We start from the raw sequence: 27,181 nt of genomic DNA, 5'->3' as shown, positions 1-27,181 counted from the left end.
TCTTTCTCCCTGGATGGTGCAATAAATACATGCACCTTTATAAATATGAATTGCTCAGTCAGCCTGACATACATTTTTTAAAAATCTACATTCCATTTGTTCCTCCCAACTCCTGCCACCCCCTCCTTCAACACTGCATTTCCAGAGGTACAAAACTGTCATATGGTCTGACCCTTCCCATCCTAGGGCACTGTAGCCTATGTCCCGCAGCAGTCCTGGATCCAGAATGGTACCATAAAGGACAACATCCTTTTTGGGTCGGAGTTGGATGAAAAGAAATACCAGCAAGTTCTGGAGGCCTGTGCCCTCCTCCCCGACTTGGAAGTGCTGCCTGGGGGAGACCTGGCTGAGATTGGAGAGAAGGTACTTGGGACACCAAGGGGCCTTGAAGGGTGAAGAAATAGTGAAGGAAAAGAGTAAGGGTGGTGAAGAAGTACATGACAGTAAAATAGTTGATCAATTTTGATGGTCAAGCCTGGAACAAACACCAGAAAACATGAGTTTGCACAATATTTTGTGCAAATAACTCAGAAATTTAAAATTTTGTACATAGAAGCAAATATAGGAACTGTGTAATATAAAGGAGAGATGACGAGGCTAGGATCTGCGAGGTTAACTAAGAAGCAGCTGACCCAAATTTGACCTCAAAGGTGGAGGGCCAGAGGCAGACCAGAGCCTAGATGTCCTGACTCTACTTCTGTATACCAGTGAGGGCCAGAGTATGGTTCTAATAATCTGCTTTGAACACATAGAAATTTAGAGTATATTATTTTCTCATGTTGTCAAATGCCTTTCTTAAAAATTAATTTTTAATGACTGTTTTGAATTATATGAATATAGCATAATTTGTTTAGCAATCCCTGATGACTACATATTTGGGATGTTTTTATACTCTTTCCCCATTACTAAACATGAATATAGCAGTTTTTTGGGGAAAGATCTTGAGATGTTAGAAGACTAGTGAAGATATAGCTCTAGAATGATTTTGTTCATTAATTCAGCATATTTTTATTGAGTACCTACTATGTGCCACACACTATTTTAAGTGCTGGAGTTACAACCACAAACAGAGAAAATCTACCCTGATATAGCTCTACATTCTCATGGGGAGGAAGCAACAACAACAACAAAATAAGTAGATTATATGATATAAAATGGTAAGTTGGCCATGCTTTTAATTATTGGGCCTAAAGTTATTTATTTGAATCAAAGATATTTATTTGTATAAAGGAACTTGTGTTCCTGAACTGAACTTGGGTCTGGCTGCCCACCACACAGCACAGCCAATCTACTGACGTTGGGTTGTGGTGAAGGAAAGTACAGTGTTTATCGCAGGGCCCAGCAAGGAGAATGGGCAGCTCATGCTCAAAAGACCCAAACTCCTCAATGGCTTTCAGGGAATGGTTTTTTATTATTATTATTTAAAAATATTTATTTATTTATTGGCTGTGTTGGGTGTTAGTTGTGGCATGTGTGGTCTTTTGTTGTGGCGCATGGGCTCTTCGCTTCGTTGTGGTGCGTGTGCGGGCTTCTCTCTAGTTGTGGCACGTGGGATCCAGAGCATATGAGCTCTGTAATTGCGGCACATGGGCTCTTTAGTTGTGGCACATGGGTTTAGTTGCCCCGCAGCATGTGGGATCTTAGTTCCCCAACCAGGGATCGAACTGGTGTCCCCTGCATTGCAATAGAGACTTTTTTTTTAACATCTTTATTGCAGTATAATTGCTTTACAATGGTGTATTACTTTCTGCTTTTTAACAAAGTGAATCAGCTATACATATATCCCCATATCTCCTCCCTTGTGCATCTCCCTCCCACCTTCCCTATCCCAGCCCTCTAGGTGGTCACAAAGCACTGAGCTGATGTGGCTGCTTCCCGCTAGCTATCTATTTTACATTTGGTAGTGTATATACATCCATACCACTCTCTAACTTCGTCCCAGCTTACCTTCCCCCTCCCTGTGTCCTCAAGTTCATTCTCTATGTCTGCGTCTTTATTCCTATCCTGCCCCTACATTCTTCAGAACCATTTGTTTTAGATTCCATATATATGTGTTAGCATACTGTATTTGTTTTTCTCTTTCTGACTTACTTCACTCTGTATGACAGACTCTAACTCCATCCACCTCACTACAAATAACTCAATTTCATTTCTTTTTATGGCTGAGTAATATTCCATTGTATATATGTGCCACATCTTCTTTATCCATTCATCTGATGATGGACACTTAGGTTGCTTCCATGTCCTGGCTATTGTAAATAGAGCTTCAATGAACATTTTGGTACATGACTCTTTTTGAATTATGGTTTTCTCAGGGTATATGCCCAGTAGTGGGATTGCTGGGTCGTATGGTAGTTCTATTTTTAGTTTTTTAAGGAACCTCCATACTGTTCTCCATAGTGGCTGTATCAATTTACATTCCCACCAACAGTGCAAGAGTGTTCCCTTTACTCCACACCCTCTCCAGCATTTATTGTTTCTAGATTTTTTGATGCTGGCCATTCTGACCGGTGTGAGATGATATCTCATTGTAGTTTTGATTTGCATTTCTCTAATGATTAATGATGTTGAGCATTCTTTCATGTGTTTGTTGGCAATCTGTATATCTTCTTTGGAGAAATGTCTATTTAGGTCTTCTGCCCATTGTTGGATTGGGTTGTTTGTTTTTTTGTTATTGAGCTGCATGAGCTGCTTGTAAATCTTGGAGATTAATCCTTTGTCAGTTGCTTCATTTGCAAATATTTTCTCCCATTCTGAGGGTTGTCTTTTGGTCTTGTTTATGGTTTCCTTTGCTGTGCAAAAGCTTTTAAGTTTCATTAGGTCCCATTTGTTTATTTTTGTTTTTATTTCCATTTCTCTAGGAGGTGGGTCAAAAAGGATCTTGCTGTGATTTATGTCATAGAGTGTTCTGCCTATGTTTTCCTCTAAGAGTTTGATAGTGTCTGGCCTTACATTTAGGTCTTTAATCCATTTTGAGTTTATTTTTGTGTATGGTGTTAGGGAGTGTTCTAATTTCATTCTTTTACATGTAGCTGTCCAGTTTTCCCAGCACCACTTATTGAAGAGGCTGTCTTTTCTCCACTGTATATGCTTGCCTCCTTTATCAAAGATAAGGTGACCATATGTGCATGGGTTTATCTCTGGGCTTTCTATCCTGTTCCATTGATCTATGTTTCTGTTTTTGTGCCAGTACCATACTGTCTTGATTACTGTAGCTTTGTAGTATAGTCTGAAGTCAGGGAGCCTGATTCCTCCAGCTCCATTTTTCATTCTCAAGATTGCTTTGGCTATTCGGGGTCTTTTGTGTTCCTATACAAATTGTGAAATTTTTTGTTCTAGTTCTGTGAAAAATGCCAGTGGTAGTTTGATAGGGATTGCATTGAATCTGTAGATTGCTTTGGGTAGTAGAGTCATTTTCACAGTGTTGATTCTTCCAATCCAAGAACATGGTATATCTCTCCATCTATTTGTATCATCTTTAATTTCTTTCATCAGTGTCTTATAATTTTCTGCATACAGGTCTTTTGTCACCTTAGGTAGGTTTATTCCTAGATATTTTATTCTTTTTGTTGCAATGGTAAATGGGAGTGTTTTCTTAATTTCACTTTCAAATTTTTCATCATTAGTGTATAGGAATGCAAGAGATTTCTGTGCATTAATTTTGTATCCTGCTACTTTACCAAATTCATTGATTAGCTCTAGTAGTTTTCTGGTAGCATCTTTAGGATTCTCTATGTATAGTGTCATGTCATCTGCAAACAGTGACAGCTTTACTTCTTTTCCAAGTTGGATTCCTTTTATTTCTTTTTCTTCTCTGATTGCTGTGGCTAAAACTTCCAAAACTATGTTGAATAATAGTGGTGAGAGTGGACAACCTTGTCTTGTTCCTGATCTTAGAGGAAATGATTTCAGCTTTTCACCATTGAGAACGATGTTGGCTGTAGGTTTGTTATATATGGCCTTTATTATGTTGAGATAAGTTCCCTTTATGCCTACTTTCTGGAGGGTTTTTATCATAAATGGGTGTTGAATTTTGTCGAAAGCTTTTTCTGCATCTATTGAGATGATCATATGGTTTTTCTCCTTCAGTTTGTTAATATGATTTACCACATTGATTGATTTGCATATATTGAAGAATCCTTGCATTCCTGGGATAAACCCCACTTGATCATGGTGTATGCTCCTTTTAAAGTGCTGCTGGATTCTGTTTGCTAGTATTTTGTTGAGGATTTTCGCATTTGTGTTCATCAGTGACATCAGCCTGTAGTTTTCTTTTTTTGTGACATCTTTGTCTGGTTTTGGTATCAGGGTGATGGTGGCCTCGTAGAATGAGTTGAGGAGTGTTCCTCCCTCTGCTATATTTTGGAAGAGTTTGAGAAGGATAGGTGTTAGCTCCTTTCTAAATGTTTGATAGAATTTGCCTCTTAATCCATCTGGTCCTGGACTTCTGTTTGTTGGAAGATTTTTAATCACAGTTTCAATTTCAGTGCTTCTGATTGGTCTGTTTATATTTTCTATTTCTTCCTGGTTCAGTCTCAGAAAGTTGTGCTTTTCTAAGAATTTGTCCATTTCTTCCAGGTTGCCCATTTTATTGGCATATAGTTGCTTGTAGCAGTCTCTCATGATCGTTTGTATTTCTGCAGTGTCAGTTGTTACTTCTCCTTTTTCATTTCTGATTCTATTGATTTGAGTTCTTCTCCATTTTCTTCTTGATGAGTCTGGCTAATGGTTTATCGATTTTGTGTATCTTCTCAAAGAACCAGCTTTTAGTTTTATTGATCTTTGCTATTGTTTCCTTCATTTCTTTTTCATTTATTTCTAATCTGATCTTTATGATTTATTTCCTTTTGCTAACTTTGTGGTTTTTTTGTTCTTCTTTCCCTAATTGCTTTAGGTGTAAGGTTAGGTTGTTTATTTGAGATGTTTCTTGTTTCTTGAGGTAGCATTGTATTGCTATAAACTTCCCTCTTAGAACTGCTCTTGCTGCATCCCATAGGTTTTGAGTCATTGTGTTTTCATTGTCACTTGTTTCTAGGTATTTTTTGATTTCCTCTTTGATTTCTTCAGTGATCTCTTGGTTATTTAGTAGTGTATTGTTTAGCCTCCATGTGTTTGTATTTTTACAGATTTTTTCCTGTAATTGATATCTAGTCTCATAGTGTTGTGGTCAGAAAAGATACCTGATACAATTTCAATTTTCTTAAATTTACCAAGGCTTGATTTATGACCCAAGATATGATCTATCCTGGAGAATGTTCCATGAGCACTTGAGAAGAAAGTGTATTCTGTTGTTTTTGGATGGAAAATCCTATAAATATCAATTAAGTCCATCTTGTTTAATGCATCATTTAAAGCTTGTGTTTCCTTATTTATTTTGATGTTGGATGATCTGTCCATTGGTGAATGTGGGGTGTTAAAGTCCCCTACTATGGTTGTGTTTCTGTCAATTTCCCCTTTTATGGCTGTTAGCATTTGCCTTATGTATTGAGGTGCTCCTATGTTGGGTGCATAAATATTTACAATTGTTATATCTTCTGCTTGGATTGATCCCTTGATCATTATGTAGTGTCCTTCTTTGTCTCTTGTAATAGTCTTTATTTTAAAGTCTATTTGTCTGATAAGAGAATTGCTACTCCAGCTTTCTTTTGATTTCCATTTGCATGGAATATCTTTTTCCATCCCCTCACTTTTTTTTTTTTAACATCTTTATTGGAGTATAGTTGCTCTACAATGGTATGTTAGTTTCTGCTTTATAACAAAGTGAATCAGCTATACATATACGTATTTCCCCATATCTCCTCCCTCTTGCGTCTCCCTCCCACCCTCCCTATCCCATCTCTCTAGGTGGTCACAAAGCACCGAGCTGATCTCCCTGTGCTATGCGGCTGCTTTCCACTAGCTATTGATTTTACATTTGGTAGTGTGTATATGTCCATGCCACTCTCTCACTTTGTCCCAGCTTACCCTTCCCTCTCCCTGTGTCCTCAAGTCCATTCTCTACGTCTGCGTCTTTATTTCTGTCCTGCCCCTAGGTTCTTCAGAACCATTTTTTTAAGATTCCATATATATGTGTTAGCATATGGTATTTGTTTTTCTCTTTCTGACTTACTTCACTCTGTATGACAGACTCTAGGTCTATCCACCTCACTACAAATAACTCAATTTCATTTCTTTTTATGGCTCAGTAATATTCCATTGTATATATGTGCCACATCTTCTTTATCCGTTCATCTGTCGATGGACACTTAGGTTGCTTCCATGTCCTGGGTATTGTAAATAGTGCTGCAATGAACATTGTCATCCCCTCACTTTCAGTCTGTATGTGTCCCTAGGTCTGAAGTGGGTCTCTTGTAGACAGCATATATATGGCTCTTGTTTTTGTATCCATTCAGCCAGTCTCTGACTTTTGGTTGGAGCATTTAATCCATTTACATTTAAGGTAGTTATCGATATGTATGTTGTTGTTACCATTTACTTAATTGTTTTGGGTTTGTTGTTGTAGGTCTTTTCCTTCTCTTGTGTTTCCTGCCTAGAGAAGTTCCTTTAGCATTTGTTGTAAAGCTGGTTTGGTGGTGCTAAATTCTCTTAGCTTTTGCTTGTCTGTAAATGTTTTAATTTCTCTGTCGAATCTGAATGTGATCCTTGCCAGGTAGATTAATCTTGGTTGTAGGTTTTTCCCTTTCATCACTTTAAATATGTCCTGCCACTCCCTTCTGGCTTGCAGAGTTTCTGCTGAAAGATCAGCTGTTAACCTTATGGGGATTCCGTTGTATGTTATTTGTTGCTTTTCCCTTGCTGCTTTTAATATTTTTTCTTTGTATTTAATTTTTGATCGTTTGATTAATATGTGTCTTGGCATGTTTCTCTTTGGATTTATCCTGAATGGGACTCTCTGCACTTCCTGGAATGATTGACTATTTCCTTTCCCATATTAGGGAAGTTTTCAAGTATAATCTCTTCAAATATTTTCTTGGTCCCTTTTTTTTTTTTCTTTTCTTCTTCTGAGACCCCTATAATTCGAATGTTGGTGTGTTTAATGTTGGCAAGACAGATTCTTAACCACTGGACCACCAGGGAATTCCCCAGGGAATGGTTTTAAAAGAACATTTGGGGTGAGGGTTGCATCTTGTAGACTTTCTTCTGATCGGTTGGTGGTAAAGTGGCAGGGTGATGTTTCAGGAATCTTAATCATCAACCTTCTGGTTCCAACCAGTCTGGAGTCTAAGTGCTTATGGTCAACATGTAGTCACCATCCTCCACCTGGGTGAGAGTCTTAGTTTCTGCAGAACAATTCAAAGATATGCATCTAATTGTTACATATACCCCTTGAAGAGGAGCTAGGACTCTGTTTTATAGTTGAACTGTTGTTTCTTGACTGCCTTTCCTTTGTTTCTGCATTCGGTCCCTTCCCTAGTTAGTAACTGCTTAAGTCTGCTCCTTGGAACTCAGGGAAGGCCTAGGAGACTAAAGCTTTTTTCTACAAACAAGAAAGGGGGGACACAGAGGGGGTTTTGTACACAGGAGGGCCCCGCAGTGTCCTGCTTGGTTTCAATCCCCCCTTTTCTTTTATACTCCCTTGAGGGGAACAGGTATGGGACAAGAAAGGGCATGAAGTTTTGGTTAGAGATGTTAATCATAAATTCAGCAGAGGAACTCAGTTTTAGTGGGACTCAGTTTCAGTACTTAATAGAAATTATTTTCTTCTTCAGGGTATAAATCTCAGTGGGGGTCAGAAGCAGCGGATCAGCCTGGCCAGAGCTACCTATCAAAATTCAGACATCTATATTCTGGATGACCCCCTATCAGCCGTGGATGCTCATGTGGGAAAACATATTTTTAATAAGGTCTTGGGTCCCAGTGGCTTGTTGAAAGGCAAGGTGAGAAATTATTTAAAGTGATGAAGACATGAGGAGGGGCACACATCTCCTAGGACTGCTGGGTACTGAAGCAGATTTTCTTATTTACCTGCCCCCTGGGCTGCTGAGGAGATACAGTGTCAGACTGGTCTCCCAGAAGATGATTTGGTGAGGGCTTCCATCTTGAGATCATAGCTTATGTGGGAACTGGCTAATTTGAGCCTTATTCTCTGGCTCCAACATTGAGCCTTTTAGGATGATTAATTATGATAAAAAGTCCTTTGAGATCTGTGGTATAATAAGAAATATATTTGGTCTTTTTCACTAGGTCCTGGCACAGAGCTCCTAACCCTTAGAATTTCCTGAGTGATACTAAGAATGTCTTTTGTTATTCACAATGAGCCCCTTTAGATCACACCTGAGTTTATGCTAATGAGTGTCTTATGGAGGGGCCCCTAGATAGCCTCTGGACAAGGCTGTTCCTCAGAAAGACCAAGTGATGGGAGGATTGGAACTTTCAGCCCCACATACCAACTTCTGGGGAGAGGAGGATGGGCTGGAGATTGTGTTATAAAAATTCTTGAATAAGGAGATTCAGAGAGCTTCTAGATTGCTGAGAACATTAAGGTGCTGGGAAGGTGGCACACCTGGTGAGAGATGGAAATTCTGCACAAGCACCCCACCCCCGAAACCTTACCCTATGCATCTCTTCCATTTCACTGTTCCTGAGTTGTATCCTTTGTAATAAACTGGTAAACAGTAAGTAAAGTATTTTCCTGGCGTCTATGAGCCATTCTGGCAAATTATCAGACCTGCGGAGGGGGCCATGGAAATCCTCAATTTATAGCTAGTTGGTCAGAAGTATGGGTGGGATCCAAGACTTTCGGCTAGCATCAGAAGTCAGGGCAGTCTTGTGGGCTCTGGATAGCTGTGGCTTTCTGGGTAGCTGGTGTCAGGATTGAACTGTTGGACACTCAGAATTGGTTGGTGTCAGAAAACATGCCAGAGGACCCAACAATTTACCTTGCTGGGACACAGGTCATCCTGCAGGTATTAGAGCTCTACTCTAAGAAGGCACTTTCCTGGAACTCTTGCAGGATGTAGGAGCACTATGCCTGGAAAGGATGACTCAACCTGAATATAGAAATAAAGCCTATATGTTTTGGGTATTCATTATGTCCCAGGCCTGTGCTAAGCACTTTGATTGCATTGTCTCATTTGATTCTTGCAATGCCCCTGTGAGATATTACAGATAAAGTGGCCAGAGCAAGTCACTGGAGCTGGTCATAGGCTTTCCTTACCATAGGCAAGTTAGCACAGTAGGCTGAATGGGAGAGGGGCTGACAGAGCCCCTTGAGGGTTTGAGTATGCTTCTCACCAGTAGCAAGTCTAGTGTGAGGGCTGTCAGCACTCCATCTGTGTTTGGCCTTTTCCCTTCAAGGTTTTTTGAATGCTGCCAGTCAGAGGGTGGCAGGGTTGACTGGGCTGCTGTCCCACTGAGGCCTTTTGCCTCTCTCTTGGATCAGTGAGTCAACAGGAACTCACTCTCCCTCCTATGCCTGGTCCTGAGTTCTGTCTTTAAGGCTAATTGGCTCCATTCATTCATGAACCGAATACCCACCCTGGGCCTAGTTCATTGCAAAGACTGGGCACACAGATGAAAAGGTCTCATCCCTGCTCTCAAGTAACTTACAATCGAATTGGCAGACATACCAAAAAGCAAACAATAATATTATAATACAAGAATCATTTTTAATGGCAGAATATACAAACTACCGTGGAAACACTGGAGGAATACCCAGTTCTTGCCTGGGGATTCAGGAAAGGCTACCAGAAGAGCTGGCTTTGAGCTGAGACTCAAAGGATGAGCATCTCCCAAGTCTTCCTGATAAGAGCAACCTAGCGTCTGTGGGGCTGTGAAGTAGAGAGCAGAGGCAGTGGGCTTGGGCTGTCTCTCTAGAGGCCCATCTCAACCCCCTGGACCCTATCTGAGTCTCATTACTGATCTGTGAGTGTTTATCTTTCTTTGAGTGGAATCCCTGTTTCAGTAGTCAATGTAGTCCATAAATAGACAAGAATACAAGGGATGCCAAGTCTTCCACGCCAGGGAGGGCCTGGGCCAAAGACACAATTTCTTGCCCTATAATGATTCTAACATACTAAAATAATCTGGGCAGTTCCTGTTAGATCAGTTACCTGTTTAGTGAGGGGGCAGTTAGTTTTGCATGCCTCAATTATATTGATAGCCCTTGATCTCAAGTGACGTCCCTAAGCCCAACTCTTGGCTACCAGGAAGCTGGAGGAAAACGTGTGCAGGGCAAACCTCATTGTCACTACAGGAAAATAACTGTGAATATATCCATGATGACAGGAGTCTCATCTTACACATGGGGTCAGGTTTTAGGATGAGGTGCTGGGAAGTAAAGAGGAAGTAAAAGAGATCAAGTGGTCAGGACCACATTTTGAAGGAAAGCCCCACAGTGACTCTGTTTTTCCTTTTTAATAGTAAGCTAAGGAATGTGGTGGACATAGGGTAGTCAGCACAACTTACTGTTATTTTTACAGACTCGACTCTTGGTGACACACAGCATTCACTTTCTTCCCCAAGTGGATGAGATTGTGGTTTTGGGGAATGGCACCATCTTGGAGAAGGGATCCTACAGCACTCTGTTGGCCAAGAAAGGATTGTTTGCTAAGAATCTGAAGACGTTCATAAAACAGACGGGTCCTAAAGACGAGGCCACAGGTATGTGAAGAGGATTGGAACAGGATAGAACTTGGGTAGGGAAGGCGTAGGAGTAGTAAACTACCACTATTTACCTCCTGAACTGTTCAGTATCCAGTGAACTTAATTTGGAAATGAATTATCCAGAGATCCAATATCTGTTCTTTCTGTGTTTTGTGTCTCTGTAAAGAAACACAAACATAGAAACTTTATATCTGAGCCAAACTGGGGGATAATCCTGCTCATCTGGTTTCTGACATTCAATAAAAGGGCACTCTTTAGAGGATGACTGGAACTTTGGGGTGATTAGCCCTTGTGGGAGAGACACCAGTGGCACAAGGGGCCCCCTTTTAGGGAATGCCCTGCTTCTATTGACTCAAGTCACATATTCCACCCCATCTACCCAAATTCATGAAAACCACTTCCTGGACAGCTTTGTAATACCTGGTACTAATAATGTACTGCTAAACTGTTGATAAGCCCTAACAAAAGGATCTTGACTAATACACCAAAAGCCACTGGGTGTTTTGAACCAGAAAAAAAAATCATGGCAGTTGCATAGTCTCACAGTATACCACAGGAATAACCCCTACCCAATACCACTACCACTGGGGTCGCTGATTAGCCCTAGTCAGTAATGGAGCCCTGGTCTCTGGGGTCCTTCCCAAGAACCTGCCAGCAGTAGTCCTATGCATGGTTCTGGGTATCTGCTTCAGGTAGCAATTATCAGCAGGAGGTCAGGACTGAGAAAGCAAGATCTGGAGGGTACAGGGGCATTCCAAAAGTCAATCCGAAGAGGCAGTAGCTACAGAGCCTGCAAGTGGGATCACAGTCAGGCCTTGAGGTCAGGACATGTGATGGTTTAAAACTACAAGAGTTGGAAAGAAAAGCCTAAACCAAGAAGTCTGTAAGCATTGGTGGGACAGGGCGGGAACAAAGAATACGATGGTGTGGGCTATAGGGACTGGGACCCAGCCCAGGAAAGTGCGGCAGGGATTCCAGCAGAAAGGAAGGGGTCAGAGCTTTCCATTAGTCTTTATGTGCTCTGGGACAGGCCTGGAGAAAACAAAAAGCACCTGCTTGGGGACTGAAGATCTCAAGCAAAGGGCAGTGTCTGATGCTGGATACCCCTGAGTTACTGCTCAGTCAACCACATCACCACAACCTGGACAGTTTTCTCCTTCTAATTCTAAACTTTTTTTTTCTGATTTGTGTGTCTGAGTTTCTAAGTTGTTTATAAACCCCCATGTGTAGAGAGCCCCTTTGAAAAATCCTATTTTTTGTGTACAAAAGGCAGTTTTCAAAACACCTCATTAAACCCTTGTTCTGGGAAACATTGATAGGCCATTTCTGAGAAGTTGTATAAGCCCCACTGCCTGGCATGCTGTTGTGTTGGTTCTGGGGCTCAAGGTACAGACTACAAGATGGTAAAGTAAAGGGAAGGTCAAGAGGGCAAAGGTAACCTGTATCAGTATTGGCTCTGTGTATTTCCTAATTAGCTGCCATAACAAAACACTACAAATTGGGTGTCTTAAACAACAGAAATGTATTGTCTCACAGTTCTAGAGGCTAGAAGTCCAAAATCAAGGTGTCAATAAGATTGGTTCCTTCTGAAGGCAATAGGGAAGGATCTATTCCAGGTCTTTCTCCTAGCTTCTGGTGGTTTGCTGGCATTCTTTGGCATCCTTCATATCAATCTCTGCCTTCATCTTCACATGGTGTTATCCTTATGTGCATTTGTGTCCAAATTTCCCCTTTTTACAAGGACATCAGACATATTGGATCAAGGGCCCATGCTAATGGGCCTAATAGAGATGTTCTCTATTTGGTGAGAACTTTTCTTTAGATCTTTAGACATGGTTTCCTGTTGTTCTTTGAATATATTTATCATAGCTGATTTAAGTCTTTGTCCGGTAAGTCCAACATCTGTGCTTCCTTGAGTACAGTTTCTTTTGACTGCTTTTTTCCTGTGTACAGTCCCATACTTCCCTGATTCCTTGTATGTCTCATAATTTTTTGTTGAAAACCGGTCTTTTTTTTTTTAAACATCTTTATTGGAGTATAATTGCTTTACAATGGTGTGTTAGTTTCTGCTTTATAACAAAGTGAATCAGCTATACATATACATACATCCCCATATCTCCTCCCTCTTGTGTCTCCCTCCCGCCCTCCCTATCCCACCCCTCTAGTTGGTCACAAAGCACTGAGCTGATCTCCCTGCACTATGTGGCTGCTTCTCACTAGCTATCTATTTTACATTTGGTAGTATATATAAGTCCATGCCACTCTCTCACTTCATCCCAGCTTACCCTTCCCCCCTCCCCGTGTCCTCAAGTCCATTCTCTACATCTGTGTCTTTATTCCTGTCCTGCCCCTAGGTTCTTCATAGCCATTTTTTAATTTAATTTAATTTTATTTTTTTAGATTCCATATATATGTGTTAGCATACGGTATTTGTTTTTCTCTTTCTGACTTACTTCACTCTGTAGGACAGACTCTAGGTCCATCCACCTCACTACAAATAACTCAGTTTCGTTTCTTTTTATGGCTGAGTAATATTCCATTGTATATATGTGCCACATCTTCTTTATCCATTCATCTGTTGATGGACACTTAGGTTGCTTCCATGTCCTGGCTATTGTCAATAGAGCTGCATTGAACATTGTGGTACATGACTTTTTTTGAATTATGGTTTTCTCAGGGTATATGCCCAGTAGTGGGATTGCTGGGTCGTATGGTAGTTCTATTTCTAATTTTTTTTTTTTCACTCAGTCATCAATTTTATACACATCAGTGTATACATGTCAATCCCAATCGCCCAATTCAGCACACCACTATCCCCAACCCACCGCGGTTTTCCCCCCTTGGTGTCCATACGTTTGTTCTCTATTTTTAATTTTTTAAGGAACCTCCATACTGTTCTCCATAGTGGTTTTATCAATTTACATCCCCACCAACAGTGCAAGAGGGTTCCCTTTTCTCTACACCCTCTCCAGCATTTATTGTTTGTAGATTTTTTTGATGATGGCCATTCTGACTGGTGTGAGGTGATACCTCATTGTGGTTTTGATTTGTATTTGTCTAATGATTAATGATGTTGAGCATTCTTTCATGTGTTTGTTGGCAATCTGTATATTTTCTTTGGAGAAATGTCTATCTAGGTCTTCTGCCCATTTTTGGTTTGGGTTGTTTTTTTGATACTGAGCTGCATGAGCTGACTGTAAATTTTGGAGATTAATCCTTTGTCAGTTGCTTCATTTGCAAATATTTTCTCCCATTCTGAGGGTTTTCTTTTCGTCTTGTTTATGGTTTCCTTTGCTGTGCAAAAGCTTTGAAGTTTCATTAGGTCCCATTTGTTTATTTTTGTTTTTATTTCCATTTCTCTAGGAGGTGGGTCAAAAAGGATCTTGCTGTGATTTATGTCATAGAGTGTTCTTCCTATGTTTTCTTCTAAGAGTTTTATAGTGTCTGGCCTTACATTTAGGTCTTTAATCCATTTTGAGTTTATTTTTGTGTATGGTGTTAAGAACTGTTCTAATTTCATTCTTTTACATGTAGCTGTCCAGTTTCCCCAGCACCACTTATTGAAGAGGCTGTCTTTTCTCCATTGTATATTCTTGCCTCCTTTATCAAAAATAAGGTGACCATATGTGCGTGGGTTTATCTCTGGGCTTTCTATCCTGTTCCATTGATCTATATTTCTGTTTTTGTGCCAGTACCATACTGTCTTGATTACTGAAAACCGGTCATTTAAAATAGTATAACAATTCTGGAAATATGATCTCTCTCCCCTCCATCCTCAACCAGGGTTTGCTTTTGTTGTTCCTCCTGTTTAGTTTCCTGAACTAATTCTGTTAAGTCTACATTCTTTGTCTCATGTGGCAATAGAAGTCCCTGCTTGGTTGGCTTAGTGGTCAGATAACAATTGGACAGAGATTTCCTCAATTGCCTGGAACCGATACATCACTCAGCCTTTGCTGAGAGGCTCTGTGGGGATGGGGTTGGGGGTGGACATGTCTAACATGCCAGCAGGCAATTTATAGTTCTGCCTCAGCCTTTTTTCCCTGCTTGCACAGAGTCTGAAGGTAAGCCAGAGGTAAGAGAATAGGACATTCTCAAGTCTTTCTTGGGTTGGCATGCGTGCAACCCTACACATGTGTATGACATTCTCGATTGCCAGGAATATACTGAAGATATCAAAGCTTCCTATGGATATCTTATTCCCCAGGTTTTTTTTCCTCTTAAGTTCTTGGTCAGTTTCTTCTTTGCCCCAACTGTTATCACTGCCTTAGGCAGCTGTGATGTTAAACAACTACTGCTGACTGTTAGAGCCAACTCCAAGTCAGGTTCAATAAAGACAAGCCCTGTGAATGGGGTTTTCCAGGGAACTGCCAGACAGGTCAAATAATGACAGTTCTCCAGCAGTGAGGTTTTGAGCATGTTCTGAACCCACTCTGTTCCTTCCAGCAGCTGCTAGGCTGGTGATTTTCATGGTTACAATGATTGTGAGGCTGTTGGTTTTCTAGGCTACAGCAGATCTAAGGAGAGGGGAGTAGGATTAGGGTAAATTAAACTATTACAAAACTTACTGTTCTTTCTGAGATTTAGCCATTTTTCTTAAATAAATGCTCCTTGGATTGTTGCAAGCCTTTGGTTAATTTCAAAGTTATGGAAAATTTGATTTTGACAATTTTTGGCCAGTATGCTCACTGCTTTTACAGAGGTACCAATTTCTGGAGGTCATAACTCTACCATTTTCACAGACCAAGCTGTTTTATCTTTTATTTTCAGGATATGTTTTTTAAAATGCTTTAAATTAATAAAATTTCTCAAATTATTTGAATTTCAAGGAGAACATTTTAAATTTACACTCACTTTTTTAGTCATTTCTGGGGATTATGACTCTTCTGTTTTTCTACTGTAACCCTTAAAAGTTCTTTCCTGCTCCAAAGGAATTTACAAGCTTCTGGGAATATTCTTCTCCTTTTTGACCGTTTCTCTTCCAGTGGAATATTAACTCACCTCTCCTTTATCCTGGTATTTTTCAATGAGATGTCCTAATAAATAGTATTTCTGGAGTAAAAGATTCCAACCTGTGTGTACACCTGGGATCTCTTATTAAGACCAACAAGATCAGAAAAGACTTCTCTTCTTGTTCATAGGGCTATGACAGCTCTATGCAGCTATCTCCCTAACCTTTGATGTGTCTCCTAGTCAATGAGGACAGTGAAGAAGATGACTATGGGCTGATGCCCAGTGTGGAGGAAATCCCTGAAGATGTGGCCTCCTTGTCCATGAAAAGAGAGAACAGTTTTCATCGAACATTTAGTCGCAGGTTGGTCATATATTCAGCTGGCAGCCCCCATCACTTCCATAGTTCCACTTGATCATTCTCTTTTTCTCTGTGGACTTTTCCTGAGTGTCCACATGGACGCTCCCAGCTCTTCTTTTGTTTCCGTGCATGGGGAGGAGGGTTGAGGTGATGTGTTTCCCCCATGACCATCTGCTCTGAAATGCACTTTGATGTGAGCAGAGCGACTGTGACACCTGCTTGCAAGAAGACCCTCGGGATGCATCTACATGCTCAGGAAAGCTTCCCCTCTCAATCTCTCAGTTCTAGGTCCAGTAGCAGGCGTCTGAAGTCCTTAAAAGACTTGAAAACTCGGAATGTGAATATCCTGAAAGAGGAGGAAGAACCAGTGAAAGGACAAAAACTAATTAAGAAGGAATTCATACAAACTGGAAAGGTAAACACCACGGTAAAAAGTACCATTAGAGGTGATATAAGGCTTGGGATTTGAACATTTTTAAGTTTGATGACTTGAATACATATCTACAGAGAGATATGGCTTGTGTGCTTTGCCAGTCTTTAAATTTATCATTGAAATGTTAGCAGAGGCTCTGGGCTTTTTATCAAATTGTATTTCCATGAAGAATGACATGTTTCCTGTGAATATCCTCATACTACACTTCATGAGTGTTTGATTCCATTCTGATATGTGGTAAAAACAAAAATGCTTTGAGATGCAATTCTGGGAGCCACAGAACACCAATATATCAAGCTCATAGCACACAATTCAAATTAATAAAACTTAAAACCAAGCTCTTAAATTTCAGATCTTAACTTAAACATTAATAAAAAAAATTCCAAGGTCTGTGGTATAGCCTTATCTGTCCCACTCTGTTTTTATATCTTTTCCTCTTAATTGCATCTAGAAGCTCATTAATAATCTGATGGTTATTTACCCTGCATTGTATTTCAGCATTGATTATTATCATCCTGGCCCAGTACAGAAATGTGATCACAGACTACCAAGTTTTGCCACCTGCTATCCACTTTCCAAAGGACTGTACTCCCCCTATGATTGGTATTCTAGGTAATTCCTCACCAAAAGCCGCTAGGAACTCTACTAATATTGAGGTGGGGGCTTTGCAGGTGAAGTTCTCCATCTACCTGAAATACCTACAAGCAATAGGATGGTGTTCGATATTCTTCATTATCTTTGGGTTTGTGCTCTATTCCGTGTCTTTTATTGGATCGAACCTCTGGCTCAGTGCTTGGACCCGTGACTCTAAAACCTTCAATAGCACCAACTATCCAGCCTCTCAGAGGGACCTGAGAGTTGGCGTCTATGGAGCTCTGGGATTAGCACAAGGTATGTGTGACGGCTATGGCAGCCATCTCTGAGACAGTCTGTCAGGTCCACGTCCTTTGCCTGGACTCATGAAAAATTTGCTATTATGTCCTGCACGAGTCTTCAGGGATCCCTGTGCATGGTGCTGACTAAACTGGTTCCATTTCCAGGTATATTTGTGCTCATAGCAAATCTCTGGAGTGTCTATGGTTCCATCCATGCAGCAAACATTCTTCACAAGCAGCTGCTGAACAATATCCTTCGAGTACCCATGAGTTTTTTTGACACAACACCCATTGGCCGGATAGTGAACAGGTTTGCTGGCGTAAGTATCTCAAGGGCTGTAAGACGTGTTCATATGCTGAGGATCTTTTTATTTCTGACAGGGAAAGAATTCTCATGTGCCCCTAGGCAACACTGGGCAGTTCCAGTTCTTTGGTCCACTCAGCATGCAGATATTTATTGAACACCTTGTGTGAGGTCCTAAGGATGCTGGGGTTACAGGGATGAACAACTCTTTCCCTTTAAGTAGCTCACCATCTAGTGAGGGGGACGGCCAAGGAAGTAAAGGATTATGATAGAAAATAGGAAAACCAGTAACAACAATGTGTACAGTGGCATTCTCGGAGTACAAAAGAGTGACAGAGAAAAGAGATACCAGCTCAACCTGGGTGACTGAGGGTGGGAAATGTCAGAAAAGGAGGGACTTAACTCGTAGAAGTTAGCCAGGGAGATGGTGGGGGTAGGGGATGGGTGAGTGGTGGAAGCAGGATGTGAAGGATTATTCTGCAGAGGGAAAAACACAAGTAAAAGCACTATCACTAGTTGTGACAGTGAATAAAAGAGATAGCAGGACAACCCTTTGCTTGGTCGCTGCCTCCATCCCTGAAACTCCCATCTTTGATGTTTTAAAAATAAGTAAACGAGGTCTGGATTGTGGAATCCTATGATTTTAATGGGGTTCTCCACCGACTGCAGATTCTGGGACCCTTAGCATTCATTCATTCAACATATATTGAGTACCTTCTATGAGCCAAGGACTGTACTAGGCATTGGGATGCTCAGTAAATGTTAAGATCATATAGATGGCGCTCTTCCATGGGCCAGACCGAAGTCATTGATTCTTAATGAACATAAGGTGGAAATTTCAGGAACAGAGGAAACCAGACAATTCTGAATAATATTCAACTATCACCAACAGAATTTTCAGTCTTCTGTTTGTAGAAGAGGGTGCACATTTAAAAAAAATGTCTGAGGAGCTCTGAGGCCTTATTTGTTTGGTCTTGGAGCAGACACAGAAAGTCTAGCTCCCAGCCCACAGGAAGGTTCTGGGGACATGGTGACTGCTTCAAAAGTGGGCAGGCCCCCACTTGTCACCTTCCTCTGGAACAAAGATGGTGGGTATGATGTCACTGGAGACAACTTAAATGGGCTTTCTGCTCTTAAATAAAACCTAAAAAAGTACACAATTTTGGATGGGGAGATTTCACACAGGAATTTTGCAAATGTTGCACACTCTTTTCCGCTGTTGTTTTATATATATATATATATATAATTAATCTTCTGAAAAAGAGAACACAGAGATCTTACTGTGAGTTACTTAGGCAACAGTCATATTTTGCTAATGGCTTTTGCATGAAAAAGGAAACTGTCATTAATTATATAGTATGTTTTGTGGAGGAGGTGGCTCAGACCATAAAGGAGAATTAGACCTAGGGTCCTCTGGAGCCGATGACTGAGCCCTTAAGAGGAGATAAAGGAGGGGGTGGAGGAAGGAAAGATGGAGAATCTGTGCCAGGTAAGGGTCAAAATTAATCTGCATAGAACTAATAGCTGGTGAGGATTTCTTTTTTTCTTTCAACCCTGGACATATAGTTATTTGCATTCTGATGTGACTGAGCAAATTCCCTGCTGGAACCGAGAAGATGTAAAATGTCATAGGAATTCATTAGCACACCATCTCTCTTTCTTACGTGTCCCTAGGATATCTCCACGGTGGATGACACCCTCCCCACGTCTTTGCGCAGCTGGGTTTTGTGCTTCCTGGGCATCATCAGCACCCTGGTCATGATCTGCCTGGCCACTCCAGTCTTTGTCATCGTCATCATCCCTCTTGGCATCATTTATGTGTCTGTTCAGGTAGGTTTAGAAATGGCTAGGTTTCCTTCCTTCTCTACTTATAAAACCCCAAGCTCCTTCCTGAGACTCTTCTCTTGTGTTTATTGCTAGTCACTCTCCCCTCTCCAGCATCTTCATCACTGAGCCAGATATTAACATACCAAGGAGCCCGTAGGCCACTTTCTGAAGCTGAAGTGTTCGCACTGATGGGTGGGTGGAAGTTCACGGTCAATCTCACCTTAACTGCTGCCCCGCACCCCACAAGTCTAAGTGGGGCGTATTTATGTTTGGATCCAAGACTACTTTGAGGTTGGCTCTGGACAAAGTCTTGAAGCTCTGTAAGACCCTTCACAATGGTAAGGTAATTGGTTGCTTCTAGAAGAGTTGTGCTAAGGCTGCTTCCTTGGTTGGCTTAGGATTATCTACTTGGAGATGTCCCTCAGCAGGAACCCGGTCTCTTTTCACTCCAGGGCAGTTCTCCTTTCACTGGGGTGTCTGTGGGTGGCTTAGGCTCAATTCCAGTGTGTTCTTGAGGACACAGTTAGCTTAAGAGCCAAGCGTCACAGAAAAACTAGAGCAAGTGCAAGGGGCTCCATGCCCATGATAAAAACTGATGAGGGGAGGGAAGCTGTGGAGAGAATTCTTGTTCCACCATTTACCTTTGGGATGAATTGATCACCTTGAGAAAACAATTCTGAAGCCCTTCAGTCAAGGGCAGACTTGTGGCCTGTGGTAAGTTGACACCCCCTGGTGTTTGTGTTGAGTTCCTCAGGAACATCGTCATCTTTGTCAGTAACAAACCAACAAATAAGAGGCAGGATTTTTTGAGGAAATGTCCAGGTATAACATTTTGAATTCTGACTCTCAAATGCCCAGTTCTTCCCTAGTTTCAACAAATCCTCTTGGAATCTAGTAGCACCACTAAGCCACCCCACTGAACCTCCCCCTTCAGCCTGCGCTATTACATCCAGTTCCAGTTCTTAGACCCTCAGCATTCCACACACCTCCAAATGATATTTACCTTCACACACTGTCAAAGCACAATTTTGGTCACTTACCTGATTCTATTCAATTTTTATCAAAACCTTGGCATACCTTTCTTGGACCATTTACTGCCCATCTCCACTTTCCACACCCCTCGGTTCCTAGCAGCATTTATAAAATCTTTTAGAGACTGTTTCTCTAACCACTACAAAACTGTCATTTAGACAGTATGTGCAGATTCTTGGGACCATACGGATTAGGCTGACAAAAATCCTTACGTGGTTTGAAAATTCCAACCTCTAGGGCTGAGGTGTGGTGTCCTCGCTTTCGTGCTCCTCTGTTCCCTCCAACCCCAGATTTTCCCATCATCCTCTTCCTCTGAGCCTCTCTCGTTTCTCCTCTAGTCAGAGATGAGACCAGAGCTGCTTCTCTGTTCAGATGTGAGCTGTGGCCTCAACGTAAAGAATACTGGGTCACGGCCATGAAGGAAGAGGTACAGCATATGTGATATGATTGTATGACTGAGTCTTCACTTTTTTGGGTCCAGATATTTTATGTGGCTACTTCCCGCCAGCTGAGACGACTGGACTCTGTCACCAGGTCCCCAATCTACTCTCACTTTAGTGAGACTGTGTCAGGTTTGTCTGTTATCCGTGCTTTTGGGCACCAGGAGCGATTTCTAACACACAATGAGATGGCGACGGACACCAACCAGAAATGTGTCTTTTCCTGGATTACCTCCAACAGGTGAGGCTGCCGCTGGATATTCACCCGAATATGTGCTTCAGGGTTCTGCACTTTTGACATTAGCTGTGGGAGGGCAGGCATGGCCAGTGTTGTGAAATTCACTCTTGCCAAACACGCCTGTCATGTCAGTAGAGAGGAGAAAGCATGAGCTTTGGAGTCAGAGACTGGGTCCGTCTGTCTGCTCTGCCATTTACCAAGCTGGGTGAATTGTCTTGACCCCTCTCAGGAAGATCTCATTTTGTTTGTACAATGGCTGGAACACAACCTACCTCACAGGTTTATTGAGGAAGTCACATGACATCTGTGAGCATTTGATAACCCAGCTGCTGTTCAGGTGCTGGGTGAACTGGACATTCTGTTTGCTTCCGTGAGAATGGATGTGAGATTCTCCATAGGCAGGACACTCTTTGTAGGGTGGTGAAAGAAGCAGAGGTTGGAGGGAGGAAAGCTGGGAAATTTTAGGCAAAATCAATGATGACAGAAATGAAAAGCTCACATCCTGTGAGGTGAATCCAAAAAGGGTGAGCATTCTTGATTCCTCCAGCTTCATTAGACCCTGGCAAGAAGTCATGTGTCCTTGGGGGAGGAAGGTCTTTTTCAGGAAGTGAAAACTCTTGAGTGGCTTCTACACTGTCTTGCGGTGTGAAGGGCAGGCTAATGATGCTTAGTATTATCTGGAACATGGAGAGGTCAGAAATTTGATTGTAAAGATATTTTATATCTTAGATACTTTCCAAGAAGGAAACAGGCATAAGAGTCAATTTTCTGTTGGACCCCCATTGTAAAATATGTATCGTATTTATTTGTACACATGCTAGAATTATTCAAATTTAGTTAAATACATTTTACTGGGAAAGTCAGTTTTCATAAATTACATCAATCTACATACTATTCAGTTCTCTACAAAGCCCGACATACCTCCCTGTCATCAGCTCACACCTAATTTCCCTCCACCTCCAGCTTCTTCTCTACCTTTTTAAAATCATGAAATCAGACAGGGTACATTGAACCTTCCTGTGGTGATTTCTTTCTAACCTTACATTTGGATTCTTTATGCCATTGTTTCCCATGCCTAATCAAAAGAACTCACTTGGAACATTTGTTAAAATGCAGATTCCTAAAACCCATTCCCTGAATCTCCTGGGGAAGAGTCCAGGAATTTTTTGCATGAATTTGTGTATTTTTAACAATTGCCACCAGATGATTCTTATGATTTGGCAAGTTTGGGAGACATTGAACTAAAGGATTCCCTTAGTTTAGCAAACTCTTCTAGTATCTTTTAAAATGCAATTTTCTAAAATCCAATTTAAAAGACTTTAGGAACACATGGCATAGTCAAATTGAGGCACCTCCTAAGAACGCAGCCCTACCAACTCAAGCCCTCTGAGAATGTTCTAGGAACACCTAGGTTGCTGGGTAAGGTAAGGAAGTGGACACCTCTCAGTGACACCTCTTCCTCTGGTTCTGTTGCCCTCCAGGTGGCTTGCAGTTCGTCTGGAGCTGATTGGGAACCTGATCGTCTTCTTTTCATCCTTGATGATGGTTATTTATAGAGATACCCTAAGTGGGGACACTGTGGGCTTTGTTCTGTCCAATGCACTCAGTGTGAGTCTGAAGGTTGGGAGTTTGGTTGAATTCATGCGTTATTCTTAAATGGAGTCTAGGGTATACCGTGGAGTCTGTGCTCTTGATTCCTTTCTAGATCCGGAGGGACCAGGGGAGACTGAGGTTCAAACCCTGGCTCCATCTCTTACTAATTGTGTAACCCATGGACAGACTCCTTTCCCTTTCTAAGTAGGTACCAGTGTCATCTGGGAAACTGGACATAAATTTTCTTGCCCTGGGTAGTTAAGGAAGCAATCTCAGATGATTCAATCTAATAGTTTCCTGTCTCTTTGCTTGATTATAATCAAAAGAGAAAATAAATGAGTTTCTATTATAATACAGCAGTAACCAGAAAGTCTTCTGAACAAATAACTTCGATGTTTATTTTGTTAAATCACAGAATAATTGGAGTTAATTTTAATAAAGAATATAGAGTCTAATAGAACTATATAATGCATCCCCCATTTGACTAAGGGATAGATATCAGATGTTATTTCCTACCACTCAGTGACTGGCACTATGGTAAATGTTTAATGAATGATACTCATTTAATGAGTCATTTGGCCAGCTTTTGTGGACTCTTTCTGAACTAATATACTGGGGGTCTGCATAGCTACCAGCAGGCTCTATATGGTGCTATTTTCAGTTGGCGTTAATAAGGCCCAAGGTGATCATGGCAGGACACCCAAAAGGACTCTGTCATTTACCAGAATCACTGGGTTCCTTGTGCCACTGCCCTTTCATCCCCTCATTTCTAGGCTTATTAACGTAGGACAGATGGGGCAAAGAGTTGGAGAACTATTATATTGAACCAAAACAAAAGAATTCAAATATCAACAATTCATATGGTCCAGCCTCCACCAAGTGGTTACTCGTAGTCCCCAGCCTCCTGTGCTCTCCCTCTCTCCAACCACCATGTGCTCTACAGAGATTCCCTGTGTGTATGTGCCAGGACTACATTTTTGCCTGAAAAAAGCTTGCATGTGAGAAGCTTGCCTCTGAGTAACCCACAGATTCCCTGGACCCTGGCCCAGATCATGACAGTCATCTTCCTAGTGGTTAGATGTTATCTCCGTAATGGCAGGAAGGCACCTGGAGTTTATTGGGGTAACAGAGGACAAGGGTCCATGTGGATGTCCCACCTTGAGGGCTGGGTTCTCAATGGAGCTGTTGTTGAGAGCAGAGAGAGGTGGCAGTTTTTTGGAAGGCCTTCTCCTACCCTGTGTCTTTCCTTATGCTTTCCCCACTGGTAGAATGCCACCCCTAACCCCTAAGGGCTTACAGGCAGGAGACCCCCACCAACGGCCAGCCTCTCCAGCCTCAGCTTTGGCCCTAGGCCACTCCAAGCTAGTAGTGCCTTTCCTGTGAGCACCACACAGTTGAGCACTTAACTGTCCTCCCACCTTTCAAAGCACCGGCCTCATTTCCTCCCCCAAGGAGGTGCGGATTGTCTCTCATACTTCTCCTTGCTCTCTTGTAGAGCTGGGCGTAGTGCTGCCTGCAGAGTAGGCACTAGATTGACCTTGCGGTTTAACTGGTTGGGTTGGTTTCTGAGCCTGAGATGATCCTTAGTCTTCCAGTTTTTCTGTAGATCACACAAACCCTGAACTGGCTAGTGAGGATGACGTCAGAAATAGAGACCAACATTGTGGCTGTTGAGCGAATAAATGAGTACATAAACGTGGAAAATGAGGTAAGGAGGAGTCAGAGGAAGCCAGGGACAAGGCCAAAAAAAAAAAAAAACAAGCCACCGCTTTGAGAATGCATCTTCACCTTATCTAGAGATTTCACATGGGGTCATAAAGGTTCTCTGGAAGTCTCCTTTGCTCTAACTGAAAGAACCTAATTTCCTGAAACCTAAAATAGTAATGGTTTGGGAGAAGTCGGGTCTTGGGATGCACCAAGTTAAACGGTGGCTTCATTCTGGAGATGCACAGAACAACCTCATGGGATAGGGTTTCTTTAATTGAATAAGGTAGGACCCTTCTGCAAGTACCAGTCTAGTTCAGTCTATTCAATGCAGATCCTCACGGGTGGCTGGCACACTGCTACCCTGTTGTGACATGAGTCCTGTGGGGACTGTTGAGCGAGTTGTCACCGTGTAAAGCACTTTTCCTCCTGTCGCCTTGCCAGGCACCATGGGTGACTGATAAGAGGCCTCCAGAAGGTTGGCCCAGCAAAGGGGAGATCCGGTTTAGCAACTACCAAGTACGGTATCGGCCTGAGCTGGATCTGGTACTGAAAGGGATCACTTGTGACATTAAGAGCACGGAGAAGGTAGGTGGAGCTGAAGAAAGGCCTGGGTGAGTCCTTGTGAACATAGAGGTGGAGAGCAGTGGACTCTGGGCTTTCATTAATCTGGTCGAAGTGAGAGGGTTGGGGCGCTTCCTCTGCCCTGGGAAGGTGTAGGGACACAGCGCCACCACCAGAGGGCAGGATATCCACACAGGATCAAACAGACTTAGGGGAGGGCTGAGCAAGAGAGCCCTTGCAGGCTATCTCCCTGTCCGCATCCTCTCCTCCTGTGGCTGACTGGGCTCATTTCCTGTAAGCGCCAAGGCTTGTAGAGGGGGGAAGTCAGGAAGCACCGGCCTGGGGAAGGAACTGGTGGGAACAGCTGTGTGGAGGTTTGTCCTTGCAGAGAGAATGGCCTAGTTCTCCTTCTGGTCTGCAAAGTCCTGGTATGGTTTTCTTGTTCTCTGAGGTCTTGGGGTTTGATGCAGGGCCAAAAAAATGTCTGGGTACTGATGCTTAGGTCCAGGTCAGGGTCTGTTTCTCAGACCTGATGTCAGACCCAATCCTTCCCTTCTCCTCACTTTTAACAAGGATTTTTAAAAAATCTATAATTTCCAAGAATAATTGCAACAGATGTGTACATTTCCAGCAGTCAATGTAGTTCTCAGCAAGCAACAAGTTAGGAGGTAGGATGGGAAAGCCATCCTTTTCTGACATCCAGGTACTTTTTTCCCCACCAAAACCAAAATCAGTTTAACATCTTAGAGATGGAGTAGCCAGTCACTGTCTTTTTCCACCTGTGATTATGAATGTCCCAGGCTAAATTGTTGCCCTCAATAATTACATGGTGAACTAACATGCAAAGGAACTGTATTTACAGATTGGCGTGGTGGGCAGGACAGGAGCTGGAAAATCATCCCTGACAAACAGCCTTTTCAGAATCCTAGAGGCTGCGGGAGGCCAGATCACCATTGATGGGGTAGATATTGCTTCCATTGGGCTCCACGACCTCCGAGAGAAACTGACCATCATCCCCCAGGTGAGCTGTAGGACGTACTCTGTCACATGCAGCTTGTTCTACAGGGAACATGTGCACCTTCCTCTTGATGTGTGTTCATTTGGTGGCGTCATTTCTGCTGTCTACCTGGGATACCTAAGCTAGTTCCCTAAGACACATTGCTTCCAGAACTTACAAAAATAAGTTTTACATTTTTTGGTAATATGCTTGTGTGACTGTCAGTATCTAACCAGTAGGTGGCAGCAACACAGCAGAAGTCAAATGGAGCAGATGATTGATTAGCATTTCTATAGCCCATCATGGTTTGCAGGACCTTTGCAATCAGCATTAGCGGTTTTGCTGCTGAAGCTTGAAATTAAGCTTTGTACTCCTCATTTGATATGGTTAAAAGAGAGGGGAGGGAATTTGTGGCAATTTTTGCCAGTAAGCAGAATGGTTAGTGCATCAGCAAGAAAGTCTTCCCTGCAGCTTCCTCTCCAGACCCTCCCTAACAAGGACTGCCCTGGAGGCTCTCGGGGTATGTGGGTCCTCATCAGAACCTGTCCTCTGCTTGCTGCAGCCAAGTCTCTGGGGTGGCTTTGGTCTGTCTGGTGTTTGCTCCCTTTGTTACACTCTTTTCTCCAGCCTCTTCAAGAGCGTAAGAAATTCTTCTCTTGTAACTATATGACCCCTTCCCCTGCCTGCCCCTGATCCCTCCACCTCCAAACCATGAGTTTTCATTTGGGGGTGTGGGACGTTCCTCTCATCTTTTTAAGGGATGCTAAGGCAAACTTGGAAATCCATAAATGAATTTCAGAATGAAAAACAACAACAAAACCAAGGACTCCTCTTAATGCTGTGTTTAGCTCCCCGTGTTTAGCTTAAGCCTTCAGCGGGGAAATCTTGGAGAAGCTGGACCACTAATTAACCGGCTTTCCATCTCAGACCAGTCCCGCTCACTTTCTTGGCCACAAAGAATTACTGGTTCCTTTTCTTTTTTTTAAAAAAAATTAAATATATATATATGTGTATATGTATATATATATATATATATTAAAAGCCAGATGTTTATTTTTTTATTTATTAAAAAAAATTTATTTTTATTTTTGGCTGCATTGCTGCACAGGGGCTTTCTCTAATTGTGGTGAGTGGGGGCTACTCTTCGTTGCAGTGTGCGGGGTTCTCATTGCGGTGGCTTCTCTTGTTGCGGAGCACAGGCTCTAGGTGCGTGGGCTGCAGTAGTTGTGGCACGTGAGCTCAGTAGTTTTGGCTCGCGGGC

The 27,181-nt window shown here is 42.1% G+C and overlaps 1 protein-coding gene across 2 annotated transcripts in view; it reads left to right on the top strand.

The window, feature by feature from the left end:
* Positions 1–27,181, top strand: part of ABCC2 (ATP binding cassette subfamily C member 2) — a 70,792-nt gene that overhangs the window by 29,390 nt on the left and 14,221 nt on the right. For both annotated transcript variants that reach the window (XM_061194449.1, XM_061194460.1), the window contains exons 17-29: positions 187–363; positions 7,710–7,877; positions 10,422–10,602; positions 15,796–15,916; positions 16,196–16,328; positions 17,018–17,237; positions 17,387–17,541; positions 19,200–19,355; positions 20,866–21,065; positions 22,544–22,670; positions 24,262–24,363; positions 24,804–24,947; positions 25,786–25,944. In XM_061194449.1, coding sequence (XP_061050432.1) covers positions 187–363; positions 7,710–7,877; positions 10,422–10,602; positions 15,796–15,916; positions 16,196–16,328; positions 17,018–17,237; positions 17,387–17,541; positions 19,200–19,355; positions 20,866–21,065; positions 22,544–22,670; positions 24,262–24,363; positions 24,804–24,947; positions 25,786–25,944 — 2,043 coding nt within the window. The remainder of the gene's footprint in view (positions 1–186; positions 364–7,709; positions 7,878–10,421; positions 10,603–15,795; positions 15,917–16,195; positions 16,329–17,017; positions 17,238–17,386; positions 17,542–19,199; positions 19,356–20,865; positions 21,066–22,543; positions 22,671–24,261; positions 24,364–24,803; positions 24,948–25,785; positions 25,945–27,181) is intronic.

This window comes from Eubalaena glacialis, chromosome 1 (genome assembly GCF_028564815.1).
Source record: "Eubalaena glacialis isolate mEubGla1 chromosome 1, mEubGla1.1.hap2.+ XY, whole genome shotgun sequence".
NCBI classification, from domain to species: Eukaryota; Metazoa; Chordata; class Mammalia; order Artiodactyla; family Balaenidae; genus Eubalaena; species Eubalaena glacialis.
Note: the sequence above shows the minus strand (reverse complement) of the source record. Positions and strands in the feature narration are given on the sequence as shown.